The following is an 18,074-nucleotide window of genomic DNA, read 5'->3' as shown; positions in this document are numbered from 1 at the left end:
TCTGGTGTTGCTTTTTTCTTTCTCGACCACAAGCTGGCCAATGTTTTCGCCAGCGATCTGATTACCCAGTGGTTTGATGCTCATAAATTTTGTTCTCCCTCTAATACTTTCCTCTTGTAGCTTGTTGGACGACACATTATTATCATTGACGTTGCGTAAGAATGGTTACTTTCATGCATGTGTGCCAGAAATGTCAACAGACACACACACAAACACACACAGAAAATGGCCAAAAAGGGACTAGAAGCGTGTCTTGTTTTACGGTAATTTTGGCACAAATGAGCCAGTTTGAAGTCTTTGGCACGACATTTGCGGCATTGGGCCACAAAAAAACCAACCACACCGAAGTAACGAAAACTTGTACCCACTTGAAATGGTGTCAATGTTTGGGCGTTGTGTGGGTGGTTAGTTCATGTCCAAGCAATGAAAGGACCTTTAAAACTTTTCAAAACGTTAAGGTCTTTTTTGTTTTTGGTGTTCTAGTTTCTGGTTCACATTTAACAAAGACAAAAAAATACAAAAATTTATTGCTTTAGGTCAGTTGAGGGGGGGGGGGGGGGGGGGGCCTACCTTTTGATCCTTCCAACCGACTAGCGGCGGAAAGCATATAACAAATGATAGTACCCAAATGCCAGCGATTAAGGACTTGGCTTTCTTCGTTGACATGATACTTGGGTAGGTGACTGGTCGCGTGACTGCCACATAACGATCCAAAGATATGGCACACAAATTCAATATAGAAGCCGTGCACATCCAGACATCGACGGCCAGCCAAATGCGGCACCACACATCGCCGAATATCCAAACCTTGCAAAGATAAGAATGTAAGTTCATTTGCAATTAGATATCAAAGACGAGCTTACCTTGAATACTTCCCAGGTGGCCGAGAACGGTAGCACCGCTAAACCCACCAGTAAATCGGCAACGGCCAAATTAACAATAAAAAAATTCGTAACACTACGTAATTTATTCGAACAAAAGACGGCGGCAATCACTAGACAATTGCCACCAATGACCAGAACATTGATGAACTCGAGTACGGCCAATGAGATCAAATTGGCTGGTTCCGTCCATTTTACAGATTTAATGAGATCCTCGCACTCTGTTTCATTCATGGCGGTACTTTTGAGATGGGTGTATATGCGTGTTTACCACCTGCAAAAACGAAAAGCCGCCGTAGGCAGACAGAAAATAAGTTAAATACATTTTGGCCAGAGCATTAGTCAGTTGTGGTCCTAATTGGTTGCTCCATTTTTCGTTTCGTCTTTTGCGTTGGCGTGTCTAATTAATTTATAAAGAGACTACTCAATGGGTGCTATAAATAGTACTCAGGAAAAAGAAAGAACAAAAAAAGGTCAGAAAATAGAAATATACACAAACCCACACACATACACAAGTAAACGAGAAAGTGGATATGGAAAGCTAAATTGCTGCACACAGATGACGGCCCAAGGGTTTGAGTTTGTCATGATTAAAGATTTGTTAAATTCAGCACTCGACGAGCTCTCTCGGAATGTGTGCTGAAGGCAACGTTTCTTTCTCATTGAGTTTTAACTTCTATGAACGCCAGCAGGCAAATGAACTTTGACTTTGGCAGGAACTTTTGACTGGTTTTTTAGCTAACGGCGCCATAATTGTGGCTAACCAATGGACAGAAATAAGGACAGGATAATGTAATGCCTGTTGGCAGGTTTGCTTAATTGTTTTGTCGGACAAACATCAGTTCAGTGGACAACAACAACAACAGCCTACCGGCCGAGCTCTTGTTATAATTGCAAATTAAATGCCGGAACCGATGACATATAAGAGATGGAGGCCATTTAACTGCCATAATAAATAATACTCATCATCATCATCATCATCACGATAGTTTGTCTTTTTTTTTATGAATGAATTCGCATGCAAATGAATTGCAACTCAATTACTATGCAATCGATTGATATCGATAGTGGTCATAATGTGCTTTCCATAAACTAGAAACATTAAAACTGCTAAACAACCAATCAATTTCTGGGCGCATATTCAATATTTGCACACAATTTGGTCACTAATCAATAATTGAAATTATTTTTGACTTTAATGGCAAAGCTTGGCAGTTAGGCACGCACACAACAACAACAACAACCATAGACACAACAACAACAAGAAACGACACAAGAATAACCACATCAAGATACATCCCATGAGGTTGGGGTAATTGCTGGGCATGAAATATTCAAAGCACGCAACAAATCGATTAAAATATATTTGCTTTAAGTATTTCCCTTTACTTTGGCTACACTCAACTTGGCCACACCCCTCCCCATCCCCATCTTCTCCGGATCCCAAAGAGTGCTGTAATGATGGGGAGTTGTGGCTTCTAAGTGGGATTTAAATAGAATTTGCTTTGTGTGCGGCTGAGGTGTAAAGAAAGTATCATAGCAAAATGGAAAGTTAATGTGATAGTAGACATCTGGCTTTTGGCCATCATTTCATTTCATTCACTTTTACCTTGTTATGTGGCAACAACAGTCGAGAATGGCAAATGAATAATAAATTAACACAGACACAGGTAAAGAGGTAGGTGGATGGGTGGATGGGTAGTAAAGTATTATTAATAACATTTTATGCTTATTGATATTGTTCGTTGAATTTATAATTGGCTAAAACAGTCAACAGTGATATATCAAATTATTGATTGTTGACCGAGTCAAGGTCAATGAATAAATTTGAAGACAATTTGTCATTAATGCGTTCTAATTATAGCTCATGAGGAATGTGAAATTTAAATTAAGTCGCACATAGCCAAAATTGTGTTTCCTTATTGGGCATTTGCTTAGAATTAAATAATTATGTTTAAGTCTACTTAATCCAGATCAGACGAAAAATTCTCTACCTTCCCTCACCTCAACCACCTGAAAGAGCTAAGGATACGTAGTTATATGTTGACTAAACTCAGCCAATGACAAGCCTAAATTTAAATATTTGATTACAGAAGCCTTAAGGCCATTTAGACGCTTATATATTTAGACCACAATTAAGGTTCGTCCAGCTAAATAATAAATCATGTGATTCCAGTCAATGTGGATAAACAAAACTAAACAATATTCAAAATTCGTTGCCTGGGAAACAAAACAGCTCTATAGATATTGATTTCTGAATTAAAATTGCAAGCTCTATTGACGTATGACTAAATAAATTTGTAACAGGTTCAAGTTTAGAATAATTGGGACAAATATATCGAAAAAATGGGGATGTAAACGATGGAAGCGAAAAAAAAGTGGCATCACCTCCCGCCAATGGAGAATTACAACATTAAAATCAATTATTGGCATTAAATGGATTAAAAGAAGACTTGCTTAAATTTGAGACACACATACGATAAGCACAACATTTATGTAAAGAGTAGCAACAATAAAAAAACAAAGCTCTTCCGTTTTCTTTTGTTCCAAATTGTGGCAAAGTTTAAAAGCATTGCCACTGCCGCTTGCCACTTGCCACTTTGTGTCATTTTATGTTCCGGCGAAATTTTGCATGAGAAAATTTGCTAACAGAAAGTGGCCAAAATTGAGTTGCAAGTCAGAACTTTTTGCCAACATCAAATTTTTGGGTGAATGTAATAAATAATTGACATTTAAAGCGTGTCGTAAAACACATTTAGAGTTTGGGGCGTATGGGGCGTATGAGTAATACGCTTTTCTTCTATGCGTACGCGCCCAGTTGACGATGACATAAAACGGAAAATGAACTTTGAGTAAATTAAATATAATTATGATGGCATTAAAAACTTTTTTTTTGTTTTTTTGTTTTGTTACATTTTATAATTCTCAAACGGTCTTTAATGGCCATAAAAAGTTCAATGAAAATGTTGAAAATTTTATGATCCATATACGACATACACATGCGTAGATAAAAATCTAAATAAACATATTCTTTAGAATATATATACTGCATATACATATATATATATAATCGATTGGCTGTGGAAAAAAACAAATTTTTAAATACCTTTTGCCATGACACTGAGTCATGACGTATGAGAAAATTTGTTCGTTCAACCTTCATTAACCCTTAATTGGGCTTAAAACTTAAGTACGTTTGACTCTTAGCCCATACTTATATACTTAGTGATTCCTAATACTCTCTCGGTTACATTTTTCTATTTTGTTCAAGTGACTGTTTGCAAATAAGTTTCTATTATTTAAAATTGACAATTTTCACTCAAGTAAGAGAAAGGATTTTTCTGCCATTTATCTCGTTTGAGCCAGCTTAATTGGAATCAAGCTAAGAAGATTTCTTCCTCTTCTGTTCTTGCACAGACATAATTTTCAATTGGTAAATCGATTACGAAGTACAAATACAATTTAGAGAGATTAAGTATTTAAATTGAACCTTGTTTTACTTCAAGATACATTTCAGACTTTCTTCCTTGCACACACACACACACACTGCTCTCTGTATATATATATATACATACATGTATGCACTTAAACAAACTATTTTACTTTCTTGTTTCATTTCGACAATATTTTTATTGGAATTATTTCAAAGGGGGCTTGCATTTGTGGTGGTGAGTGGGCGTGCCACACAGAGAAAGTATTTATCTCCACATTGAAAGTTGATTGAAATTTGTCAAAATCGGATACGGAATGGCTGAGAGTAGATATTTGCTTTATTGATATAACTAATGGACACTTTGCACGGAAAATCAACTCAAGCACGAAGCTCTAATTAAAAAATTTTCCATTAGAGTTAAATGAAGTTGGGCAAACTCATCCTGACTAATTGAGTGCTGCAGTTTGTTGGCTATGCCATTTGGAGGCAAATATTTATACGATGACAGTTTTTATTGGAATTGCTGTCAACAAGGCAGAGACACAGACACAGACCGAGCATTTTGGTATGCATACAAATTAAGAATAAAATTCCATTATTGCAACAACAAAAAAATTTACATTTGTTGCACGGCAAGGTCAAAGGTAAATTTCTCTGCATTTGATGCAGAGCAAAGGACAATGAAGAAAAAACTACTACGAAATTTCCACTTGCCTTGGGCTTTAATTGCAAATGAGAATTCGGTTGAATTATAATGCCAAGGCTAGCTGCAGTAACCTGTTAACGTGAACAAAGAATACCAAAAGTTCATGTCACGTACAGGTCAACTTAAATGGGGAAAGGGTCAGTTAATACTATAAAAAAAGAAAAACGGGGAAACACAAATAGTTGTAGTAGGTAAAACAACAAAAATGTCTGTGGTTTAGAAAGGACCTCTTGCCTTTTAACTATACCCATAAAACTTTGGAATTGTTTGATATTCTGTATTTTAAATATTTCAAAATACATTTCAACCTTTAGACGGAAACTTTGTGTGAAGAAAATGCTGGAAGTTTAACTTGTTTAAATCAAATATAAAGAATCCTCCTATCATTACACAAACAAGTCAAAAAAATACATAAATGCAATACTGGTTGGGAATATGAATCATGTTTGGGTTCAAAAAACCCTTTTCAAAATCTGATGAACTCCATAGGGGTAGGCAGAAATAATATACAATATTAGTAGCCACAAAAAAATATTAAAATTAAGTTGAAAGCAATTAGCACTGCCCGCAGTTTTCGCTGCCAAATGAGTGGAATTACATAAATCGCGAATTTGTGCAACCACGGAAGCGGAAATGGACCATTAGACACCCACACACACACACGCACACACACAAATGCAGATAAAACTCCGCTTTGCGGATAACATAATTTTGCGGCTTGCTGATTTCTGCCAATTGCCAAAAACCCTCAGCCCCACAGCTCACAAGAACTTTTAATTTAATTTGGGGTAATTGCCAGCGGGCTAAAATTTCAATTACAAAACATTTCGTTTTGGCCAAAAACTTTGAATTTAAAGTTGAACTATAACATTTGTGTGTTTAAATTTCAATGCGAATGCTTTGATGCTTGAAGTTGACAGACATGGAGATGGAAAATATATTTAAGACAAATTGAAATTAATGTTGTCATATAATTAAAGTGAGTATAATGCCTGGGCTGTTAGTGATATTGTTGATAAGTGGGGGAAGGGGGTTTAGCATCATCTATCTTATACCATTAATGACTCTTTTACGAGCTACAACAACAAAGACATGTTTACCAGGCGTATACGTAATTTTACAAGCAGCATTCAGTCAGACACCTGGCATATTAAAGACACAACGATGTTGTCGCAAGTGCCATGTAGATTTATACTGTGGATTTATTGCCATACATTTGCCTAACGGTAACTGCACAAAACTTCAATGCTCGACAACTACAAGATAATCAATGTCACACACACACAGCGGAGTAGAGCACGGCACGACACACATCAACTTGTCAAAGTTGATTGCAACATTCAGACAACCAGATGCAGGGTAAAAATGTGCAACTGGCACCAGCAGCATAAACTAGAACGTGACAGCAACTATGACGACTTAGTTCCCTTAGTTGGACCTCTCTCACTACTAACTTACTAACTCTTACTCGTGTCGTCATTGGAAATGTGTGAACAGCAGTTGCCCATGAGGCGGGCGTCTAGAACGTGCATGCCTCGGTTCTACAAAGGAAACGCTCAAAGGAAATAATAACAGGAAGTAATGGCAACAACATTTTTGCTCAACATCAAGTTGGACTAATTGTACACGGCATGCATTTGTGATAAATCTTTTGGGGACAAAAAGAGTTGCATCTCTCTCTCTCTTTACAGCATTAACTAACTCAAAAGATGTGACTGAAATTTTCAATTTAAATCCTGCGCAACAATGGAGTGGAAAACTTTACTTGAGATGATGATAGTTTTAAAACTTACCAGTAGCAGCAGTTTCTTGGATAGTTGTAACCATGAATTACAATTAGTTCGTTGCTGTGGCTGCCTTATTTCCATGTTGTTGTTGTGGCTCCAGTTGCTGTTGTTGCGGTTGTCCCTGGCAAACATTGGCCAATGCCGCTAAGCCAATTGTTTCGCCCTTGGTTCGACGTTTTACACACATTGTTCCCATCCAAAAACATCAAATTTGTGTGCCCCGTCCTCTATGTAAGAGTGGGTGCTGTTTGTCGGAGGGAGGGGGGGATGTGTGTCAGGATGTGTTTGAGTCTATATCCGAATGCGTATCTGTTGATTCTCAATTCACTCACACTGTCAGACTTTCTTTATGGTTTAGCTTGTGTTATTTTTTTGTTTTTTTGTTTGGGATGTTTGCACAATTGTTTACACGGCTGTCGGTTTATTGAGCCAAATATGTCACATGGGATAGAAAACACTTTGCTATCAATTACATTTTGATCCTGACAAATTCCACTACACAATCTGCAAAAAAAAACACAAAGAGAGAAAGAAAGAAAAAACAACCATAAAGTGTGAATTAACCACATAGCGTATACGTAACATTTAAACATAGTTGGGGTTAAAAAGTATTAATTAAATATTAAGAGACTTGCAACTTTTATTTAAAGACTTCAGATTTACGAGTTTCTTCTTTCATTTGACCTTTTCTAAAGCTTCAATCCTTGCTCATAGTTGAAAAGAAAATCTCAAGAGAAATTTACCATTTATTTATTACCAATTTAAATAGTTTGCCCATTAATTCAGTACACTGTGAACACATTGGCTGGCTTAGTTAGTCTCAAGCGATTCGACAACTTTCTTGCAGTCTCAGCCTGTACAAAAAGCTATCACAGTTTGCTAATTGCCTGACAAGCAACTTTTGTGAGTGACTCTGCAAGTTTTTGCAAATATTTTGCATTCGGTGGAAAAGTTTCGCAAAATAAATAAAACGTAACAAATAATTCAATTTTGATTGAGTGGAATTGTTGCAGGTGTCCTTGTGCTCCTTCTCGGCCTCCTCCGCCCCTACTCCTCCTCTGTGCATTGAAATTTATTGTTAAAAAACTTTCAACAAGTTTGTCAAGAGATAACTCAATTCCACTCGACTTTGGCATCCCTGGAAGTATGCAATTGACTTTATGCATTTCTCACTTATTTCACGCTCTGTCACTCCCCCTAGAGAAATATGTTGAAATTTTTTTTGCGAAAACCAAATGAAATGTCAAAATGGTTTGCCCCAAGCACGAAGAAATGAGAACAAGATGAGAAAAAGATGCATTTCTTTGGTTAATTTGCATATTTGCCACCTTTCATTTTGAATTCGTTTCTCAGTTACTTTTCCAATTCAAAGTTTTCGGTTGACCGATGACCGAAAAATCGATAGTTAATCAATGTTTAAGGTGTCTCAGACATTGTCAGCCATATTGAAAGGTCCAAATACAAAAAAAAGGAAATCAAAAAAGGACAAACGAGGGTGTGACTCTCAGTTTTCCATTACGCGCACGTGTTTGTAATGAATAAAAAATATGATGGTTAAATAAGTTGCGTAAAACGAAAATAACCTGGAATGGTAATGGTCAATTCGATTCAAATGAGTCATTTTGTTGCTGTTGTTGTTGCGGATTTGAGCAAAAGGTCAAATCATTGTCATAAGCCGTCGGACACAAATCCCATTCGGATGGCCTAATAACCTTAATTTGTATTTAATGACATCTAGACATTCGCGTCTCTGACAAGGGCCATGCCAACGCCCCGAAAATTTATTTATTTAAAGCAAACACCTAAAAATATATATATACATATAGCCATAATAATGTTTCGCTTCGTGCCATTCATATTTATCTTCTAATTTATTAAATCCAACCGTGTATATGTGGTTTATGGCCTTTTATCATGAATACCATACTATATATTGCCATCATCTGTTAAAAGCTTTTGGATTTGCATAGTAATTATGCCGTTTAATTTGTTTGCATAATGCATTACTCGCATTACTCGCTATTACATATGCATGAGTGTGAGTGAAATTCCTCTATGGCAGTAGCCATTTTACCGTCGCTTCATCATGTTTATTGCACAAATCATATTTGCTCGTTTGGAATTAACTCTTAGAGAGCAGGATACGCGCGTTTTTTGCACCCATCCCCTAGCATCCTTGAATTCCTGTATGCATGTTTTAGCTATTTTATGCTTAACGAGGACTAATGATTGTTAAGATTTTGCCTGTTTGCCTTCGCTACAAAATATTTAAAGAGGAATGTGCATTGCATAAATTATAATTACACAAATGAATGTAGAAGATAATTCCATTGGAAAAAAAGTAAATTCAACAAACTTTAAAAAGGCATTTAACTCTTTCTTTTCTGATTTGTTATTAATTAACACAAACTAGTTACTTCTGATAAGCAGACTTTAGAGTTGTCTCTTTTACCTGTTATCGATATATATCGTTTAGCTTAAACCCACTCAAAACCTAACTTCAAATTTGAATAGTTGAGTTTCGAAGGGTTTAAAACTTTTCTTTTCCTAAAGAGGCAGAAATTATTATTAAGCCAATTGAATAAATATTGAGGTGATAACATTAAGCTCTCGACTGAAGCGCAATCAACCTTGTCTTTGAACTAAATCTTCAAGTCTTCTTATCAGATTTAAGACGCTTAAAACGAAAATATTCTTTATGATCCGCTGTTGGGGAAAGCAAACAAACTAAGTCTAAAGAAGGCACCATTAAAAATACTATAAATTTAATATATGTATTATATGCATAATAAATGTGTGTGTATATATTTGGGAATATAGTGCGTGTGTGTGTTTGTGTGTGTGGTCGTCCTTTATATTAGCATAACAATAAATGCTATAAATAATCTATTGCATTGTGCCTCAAAATGATGAGCTAAATGGCCATAAAGAAATTCCAAAATGGTTTTAGCCAAAAGTTTAACCATAGACAACGCAACAACAACAACAACAACAATGGCAATGGCAAAACCAACAGTGGTAAATACGTCATCAACGAGGTGACCAAGTGCGTTGCTAACAAGGCAAAATCACTCGACTGCAAAGAGATTGAGATTGAGATTCAGGGCCACTTAAGTGTCGTTACTTTTTTTTTTTTTTGCCTTGCCTTCTTTGTCTCCCATTTCTAGCTGTTTACATTCATTTGTGTTTTATTTTTGTTGATATTTTCTTCTATTTTTTTTTGTTCCTGTTTTCCTTTCTGTTTATTGTTGTTTTTCTTCTTGTTTTTTTTTTTTTTGAAGTAGCATAAAGACGTGTTAGAATTCACAGCAACAGCAACTTGCATTAATGTTAGACTTGAGAGATAAAAGATTTTTCTACACAGAGAAAAACGACTAAAAAATTAAAGGGCCACAATTTACATTGTGGTAAAGCAGAGGATATTAAAAGACAAACAGAAATCTATATCTAATATCTATATTGAGTATGAAAATACATATATAGTTTTTCAGGTCATAAATTACAAACTATTAAATGGTTTGGCGTTCAAGTGGCCTAAATGACCTTATGGGCATATAGAGACAATTTTATAGTCACTTCTAATGGCCATTTTTCGTATATGTGGTTGCAATTTACTGGAAGCAGCTGTGAAATTAATCTCATAATGCAAGTGGGCCTAAATCTTTTGTTATTTAAATATATTTCATATATGCAGAAGGGTTCTCTTTAAGTTTTTTTCGAGTGTATGGGTATCCTTTGCTTTCAAATACCATAAACTAGTGCATTTGTAAGGGCTGAAGCTGCTGCAAAATGTGTTGAGTGTGTGTGTGTGTGTGTGTGTGTGTGTGCCTAATGCCTTTCATGCTCATTGCCATCCTAAATGAACACACGCATATATACATACAAACACACATACATATATACATATATATATACTAGTATTCCAGCAAGATCCTCCTTGCCTCTTACTAACAAATAGATTTGTGTGCCATGCTTAACAGAAATATAAAAATGTGGATACATTCCATCCCCCCACCCCCCAAATGACACCCTTAGTATCCTTGCTACCTCCTTGTCTCCTCCTCACACATGTCAGGCCGTTGTCTTGTCTTTTGGCTTTGCATAAAAAATTGGCTGTGAAAACGCTTTGGGCACTTTTGTTCTCTGTTTGCACACACCCCAAATAAACACACATACACACACACACAAACGCTCACCCATTTTCGCACACTCATAAACAAGAACTATTTTCTCCATACAACTTTTACTTTTATGCTGTTTTTTTTACCCTTTATTAAAGAAGGGTATAGCATAGACTATACTATAAATACATAAATTCAGAGCACTAAATTATATATATTCAATGTCGATTGTTTTACCTGATTGTAGAATTGATAGCGGACTATTTCTTCGTTGGATTCCTATTCAATAAAGAGTATTTTGAATTCGTCTTCATAAAATCGAGCATAGTTTGCCAACATTTTTATTTTCCCCCATTTGTTTTGTTTTGTTTGGTTCTTTTTTTTTCCCTATATATATATTCCAAATAATTTTCGTTTAAATTTTACGAAGCCATAAAAAGTATTTGTGGTTAAAACAAAAAGTTTCGCTTTAAGAGCTCACCGGAAAAAAAAATTTAATTAAAACAATGGGAAATAAAGAACAATAGATAAATTGACATCAAATCAATGGAAATTCTTTTCAATAATTGTCGCACACTAGTTTTATGCCCGATCAATTAGTCTATGCGTAAACAAAACAAAACCAGAAATTATTCATTGTTTCATTTAAACAATTTTGACAAATGCACTTAATGCTTAATGAAACTGTATTATAAATTAGATTAATTAAGCCAACAATAAATACAATTTTCAATTTCAATTCGCTCATTGTCAATATGGTGGATCGATTGGGTTTAATTTGAATGTTAGCTCAACTAATTTAACATTTGTTGGAAAGCCATATACAAAATGGAAATTGTTTGTTTCTTTGCAGGGAATGTGAGGGAAAATGAGTTGATATATAGTGAATGGCATTCAAACCGAACAATAAATCTGTGTTTATATTTTGACTTGGCCACGACTTCAAGATACTCAGCATTGTTGAGGTAAGTACCAAATCAAAACTATATATACTTTAATTAAGTTTCTAGCATAATTTTTGCAGTTAGTTTGCTTCAGGTTTAGTTTACATTCAATGCCTGAGATATTCAGATGAGATTACTATATTTCAAGTCATAGATATGGCCATTTCGTTTAATGTTCATCTTCGCTTTTATTATATGGCCATAGGGTATGATGAGAGAACATTGTCAAACTGCCAAATGGATGGATGGATGAGTTGTTGGCAATTCGAAATGTCAATCAAAATGACAAAACAAAAAACTAGGTAAAATGAAATCTATAAATTGCAGTTTTTTTCCCCATTCTACCACTTGCTTCGATTGAGTATGTTGTTGTTGTTTGAGCATTTAATGAAAATGCAAATTGATTATCGTATGACAGAAAGCAATTTAAATATTTTGCACAAATTCATTTTTTTTGTTGCATGGGGTGTGTCTGGCAGTTGCCAAAAATGGCAAGACACAACTTTAAAGGCTGTCCAAAAGAGAGAGAGAGAGAGAGAGAGGGAGAGGGAGAGAGAAATAAAAGAGGCAAATGAAATCAAATTACTTTCGTAGGTGGGCAATTAATTTAAAAGTGTCTGGCAAAAAGAAAGTTGCACTCATTAATTAGCATTTTCTTTCGTTTCTCAAGATACTTTTCTTGAAGTTTTGAAAAAGAAATGAATGAAGAAAAAAATTTCGGCAAATGGGTGTGCGTGTGTGTGTAAGTGTGTGTGTGCACAGTTCATTTGGCACGTTTTGGGTATAATCCACAGTCACAGGAGTTGCCACTCGTTAAAGAAGGCTCAAAGCAATAGCTGGAGGAGAGAGCGTCAGGAGCGTAAAGCTCATTTCCGTTTTATATTTAAACACTTGGGGGCTAAAATGTTTGCTTTACTATTGCCAAGCAGTGCAAAATCATCATAAAAGGCAAGAAATGAAAAAATAAATAGGTTCGTCCTCTTGCCATCTTCTGCCCTCAGCCACACACCTCTAGGTCCTAGGTCCTAGAGGTCCTCTGGAGTGGGTGAAATGCTTAGCAAGTGGATTTTTAAATTAGTTTGCCGACTCGTCGACTTTCCACTTTGCAGATAAAAGCCAAATCGAGGCGAGACGACAAAGTCCCGTCGCAGTGTGTAAGGTTGTCCAACACGAGGCCAGAGCCAATGGTCAGTCTAGCATTGGCACTGACATTTCAGAGTTTATTTAAATGAATTAGGTGATTTTTCAAGTGCTAAGCTTGCCACGAGCACTGTGAACTCATTTCCGTTTTCGGTTGCCGCTTCATTTGCGGCACTCATCTGCCAATTTTACTGTTCGTGTTGTTGTTGTTGCTTTTTTGTGGCAGCAATGCAATGAGCTGTTAATTTGCCGGTCGACGCTTGTCAATCAAAACTTTTACAGCACATGGCCAAGTAAGTGAGTGAGAAAAAGTCAAGAACAAACAGTAGAAGGCAGGCAGACAGGCAGACAGACAGCAGGTTTAACAATTTCCATGTGGGCATCATAAAAAATAAGCACTTTGTGTGCTTTAAATACATTGAGCAGAGCCAAAAAAAAAAGTAATATAGTAGCACGAGCAAAGGGAGGGGAGGGGGTAAGTCCTGAGTTCTTTTTTACTTTCGTTCCGTTTGTGTTTTTCTTTGAGGCTTCTGCAAGTTGCTTTGCCTCGGTGCGTATACGCAATGTGAGTTTTGTTTGTCTTTGTCTGTTTGGTGATTGTTCTCTTTACGGCCAGGCGTTACATGAGCTTCATTGCGCATACGACCCGTGTGCCAGGCGTGAGGTGACAACTTTGCAATAAAGCGTCAAAATGGCACGAAAAGGAAGAAACAAGAAGAAAAACAAAAAAAAATAAAAACCCCTTAAAGGGTTGCTCAACGTTTTATTGCTGTGTTATTGTTATTTAATGTCATGTTTGATACCAACACACACACACACACACCAACAAAGAGACCACACCAACACAGACACCTTAAAACAATTTTATGCCCGCCGCCCCATTAATAAATTTCAACTGGTTTGGTTTGTTTTCATTTCCCAGTACTTGTTGGCTCCCACCTTTCCTTCTCTCTCTCTCAGTCTCCCTCTTATTGTCTTTGTCTCTCTTTCTCTTCCACTTGATTCTGATAAAATTCTGCCACCCAATTGCTTTGTATTTGTTTGTTGCACAATACTATGTTTACACTTTTGTTTTCTTTGTTCTTGTTGTTATTTTTTTTTTTTTTGCCAAAAGAATCTCAGGTTTCGTTGGCTTATGCACGTAGGTTGCCTTTCCATAGTTGTCTACTTATTATGGTTGCTTTTGTTTTATTTTTTATAGCCTTGCAAAGATGTTACATATATTCCCCCTGCACAGAGCAATTCTGTATAAGCATATATATATATATATGCGGGCATATATTTATCTTTAATCAGCATTAAAAGCTGAGTTTATGTTGATATTCAAGCTGCTTCCTTTCTCCGTTTCTCTTTAAATAAATCGAAAGCGTTTAAATTGCAACAAAATATAAAAAACTTGGAACGTCTCTTTAATTGATGAGCCAAAGTTTGCTTCAGTAAAATTTAAATGCTAAAACATTAACTATTTAGCAAGTTAGTCTAGACATTGTAATATCAAGTCTAATTGTCTGATGCTGCTAAAAAATTCATACCTAGATTTACTTACTGTCTACATAATTAATCAAGAAATTGGTAATTAATAACAAATTTAGAACAGAAAACTTCTCACTAAACATTTTCGTATTTGATTTAAGGTTTTGATAGAAATAAAGACTTTAATTGCCAGGCAAAATTATTATTTCTTGGTATTAAATAAACAAATAATTTTTTATATAAATATAAATTTAAGCTAAGTAATTCTCTTGGTTTTAAAATTTAAACAGAATGCAATGAAGAAATACACAATGAAATGAAATTAAAACAAAAATTAAACCACAATCACAAAATCACATTTTTAGCTTTTATTTTTGATGTTAAGAATATTAATTTTCCATTTGTTGCTAAAGTTAAACTAACAAACTAAACTAAAATTAGCTTTGTCTGTTGAATCTATCTTCTTACTTATTCATGCTAAAAGTGGTTACCTTTAAGCAAATACCACATCAGTTTACAGATTCATACTAACTAGTACCAACTACCTACATAGATTCCAAGCATCAAAGAAACAGTTTTCTTTATCCCCAAGTTTTCGCTTGTCCCCCCACCTCTCCCACTTGGCTCGTTGGGGATTCGAATTTCTTCTGTCAAAGCTGTCAACATGAACACCTAGAATTTTTTGGCTGCCAAACAGTTTTCAAGTGATATTGCTTATTCCTTTTGGCCGTTTCAACCTTTTGTTCGACCTGTCAAAACATCTTTTTCCCCAGCTTTGTTTTCACTTCTTCTCGCCTGTCAGTTTGCCATTCCTTTTGTGTGTGTGTGTGTGTGTGTGTGTGTGTGTGTGTCTGTTAAGTTTCACGCCTTGAATGAAAACTTTTATATCCTAATCGCTCATGTCTATTGTTAAGGCGCACAGAAAACCCATTTAGTTAATTAGGCTACTGAAAATGTGTAAACAAAATCTCTAACTAAATGGGCTCGTGTTTCGTGACACATAAATAAAAAACAAAAAAAAAATCTAATTCTACTAGAAAAGTTAGTCAAAGTGGCCATTTAAATGCCCTGTGTAAAAGGGAGAATCTAAAATCACACTCAAAAGAGTCTCTACTTTTGTGTATAATTGATATTTGTTTTAATTTTAAGTCTAATCCAATCACTAAAAGTCTGAATTGCTATTAACTAAAACAAAGTATAGTATTAAATTGAAACTACATAATGCATTTTGAAAATATAAAGAAAGTAGTTAGTTTAAATGGATATTATGTAGCTCAGGAACTAATGAGTTCTATCTTTTAAATGATGTTTCCTTAGGGCACTATAACCCCGAAATACTTTTAGGCATGATCCTTAAGATCCTTACATACGCTCAATACTCTACACAGGCGACAGGGTATACAACGTTCAAGATGAAAATAAAGAAAAAAGTGAAAGAAAACCGCAAAGTCGTAGAAACAACACATGCTTGATTTTGTGTTGCTTTTTTTTTTTGTTTTGTTTTGTTTTGTTTGGCGAATTGTAATTTGTATGAATTTGGTGGCCCCTCAACCCCGCGTGGCTAATTACGTTGCAACTTCCGAGACGTTGAAATGGATTTGTACTGTAATTTGCCAAAGCTACGGATTTACAGTCTTATCCAAGGGCGAAATGTACAGACACAACTTATATGTAAATGCGATTAGAATTAAGTTTTGCTGACAGTTTTCATAGAGTAGATGCAAATGCAACTGTCTAAAGCATATATACATAAATATATTCCTGAACAGTTGGTAGCAGTTGAAATATTTGGTGTTATCTCAAATGAAAGCAACCAAATTACATAAGGAGATCAAATCAAATAAATAGCTTAATGCCATTTATAGGGTATCATTAAGACGGATCGAAATATGTGTTTTATTTGGTTTTTGTTATAGACTTCAGACTCCCAAGCAAAATCGGGCATTTGCATAGTTTAAACTAGAGAAAAAAAAGTGCGTTTGTCGATTCGACTCACCTGTATAAATCATTTTGATCTTGCAATTGAGTTTGAGATAGCGAACAAGTCGCCAAATTGAATTGATTTGTGAAAAATCGGTCAAGTTTTTGTTGTTGTTGTTGTTGTTGCTGGATGCACTTGCAGGCGTTACTTTTGGTTAGTCTTTTAACTTGTTTGCTTGCCGCTGGTTATATTATCTATATCTCTCTCTCTCTTACACACACACACACACACACACTCTCTATCTATTTGGCAATTAATTTGTTGTCATGCGTTGAAAAATTGCAAGCATTTTGTTTAGGCTTTGTTACACGTAGTTTTTGTTGTTTCTTTATCAAAATTTATAGTTTATTTGCGCTGAAAATTGATTGAAATATATTTTATTTCTTGATTATACGCTTTTGAGTGTCTATAACATTGTGCTTGACTTACAATTTATGGCTAAGCTAAACAATTATATTCGCTGTCAATTGCGCTTGGCAACGAAAAAAACACAAAACAACAACAACAAAACATACTGGAAAAAAAAATGAAGAAAATTCTAATTGAATTTTCGGTTCTGACATCATATTGTTGATTGTTATTATGTTTGTTTCCAGCAATTAACTAAGTGAGTTTAGTAAAAAAGGAAAGAAAGAAAAAGCGTTGCCCACATGAGTTGAATAATTTCGTTAAACACAAAAACACACACACACACAGAAAACACAATAAAATCACATAAATAAATATTCACACTTTCGGCTTGACATTTGCACAACAAAAATATAACAATAAACTGAAATGCATGGATATGGGAGGGCTACATACTTCAAGCCAAATAGCATTTGCGAGGAACATGTGCATAAATGTATCTCTTTACGGTTGTTGTTGTATTATTAATACTTTTGTTGTTGTTGTTGACGGCACGTATACGTGCCATAAATCTCGAATATCAGCTAACGGTTTAAATTTAAATTTTCTTCACTTGAAAACTCACGCACTTCAATTCGTACGAGGACCCAAGAGAGAATCCTTCGATGTGAGCGCCAAACTGAAAATGCGAAAAGGAACTTTCAATGCGTTGCGATCAAAACTGCATCCGAGTACAAGAAGCGCACTTCACTTCGTGTATCACACACCCACACACACAATCACACACAAGCATACACTTTTACACACACAGATTCACACACACACACACACAGTGATAACCACGCACACGCGCATTTACCGTTATGCCGTTAAGAGACGCCTTCGGCAATTTGGCCGTGGCCGAAAGGTTCTTTGTGTATCGTTAGAATGCGTGCGTTTTATTTCGTGCCACACAACCGATGCCGCAGAATTTTCAACACAAACTGAAATCTAAACTGTTTTGGCCGCTTCAACTGTTTGTGGCCCAAAACGGTAATGAAACAGCCCGAACATGGCCGAAACACAGACACAGCAATTGTGCTCTGTTCCATTCCGGCGTGCCGAGATTCAATCTCGATGGTGCTGAAAAATCGCATGAGAGAAAATGTTTTCGAGTGAACTCAACTAATTGGAAGGTTTCTTTAACTTCCGTTAACCATTCCCAAATTCGCCATTTGCATCTGGGCCTGCAGCTTGAGAAAATCAACCAAAGAATTTGAC

General features: G+C 35.6%; 1 protein-coding gene across 2 annotated transcripts in view; it reads right to left on the bottom strand.

The window, feature by feature from the left end:
• LOC6649528 (octopamine receptor Oamb) overlaps window positions 1–17,781 on the bottom strand; it is a 35,025-nt gene extending 17,244 nt beyond the window's left edge. For both annotated transcript variants that reach the window (XM_047009251.1, XM_023179741.2), the window contains exons 1-5: window positions 17,674–17,781; window positions 17,444–17,493; window positions 6,814–7,311; window positions 864–1,155; window positions 571–807 (exon numbers count right to left, since the gene is read on the bottom strand). In XM_047009251.1, coding sequence (XP_046865207.1) covers window positions 571–807; window positions 864–1,115 — 489 coding nt within the window. In that variant the 5' untranslated portion in view covers window positions 1,116–1,155; window positions 6,814–7,311; window positions 17,444–17,493; window positions 17,674–17,781. The remainder of the gene's footprint in view (window positions 1–570; window positions 808–863; window positions 1,156–6,813; window positions 7,312–17,443; window positions 17,494–17,673) is intronic.
• Window positions 17,782–18,074: the final 293 nt, after the last annotated feature.

Source organism: Drosophila willistoni, chromosome 3R (assembly GCF_018902025.1).
Source record: "Drosophila willistoni isolate 14030-0811.24 chromosome 3R, UCI_dwil_1.1, whole genome shotgun sequence".
NCBI classification, from domain to species: Eukaryota; Metazoa; Arthropoda; class Insecta; order Diptera; family Drosophilidae; genus Drosophila; species Drosophila willistoni.
The sequence above is the reverse complement of the archived record's forward strand: the minus strand, read 5'-3'. Positions and strand labels throughout refer to the sequence as shown.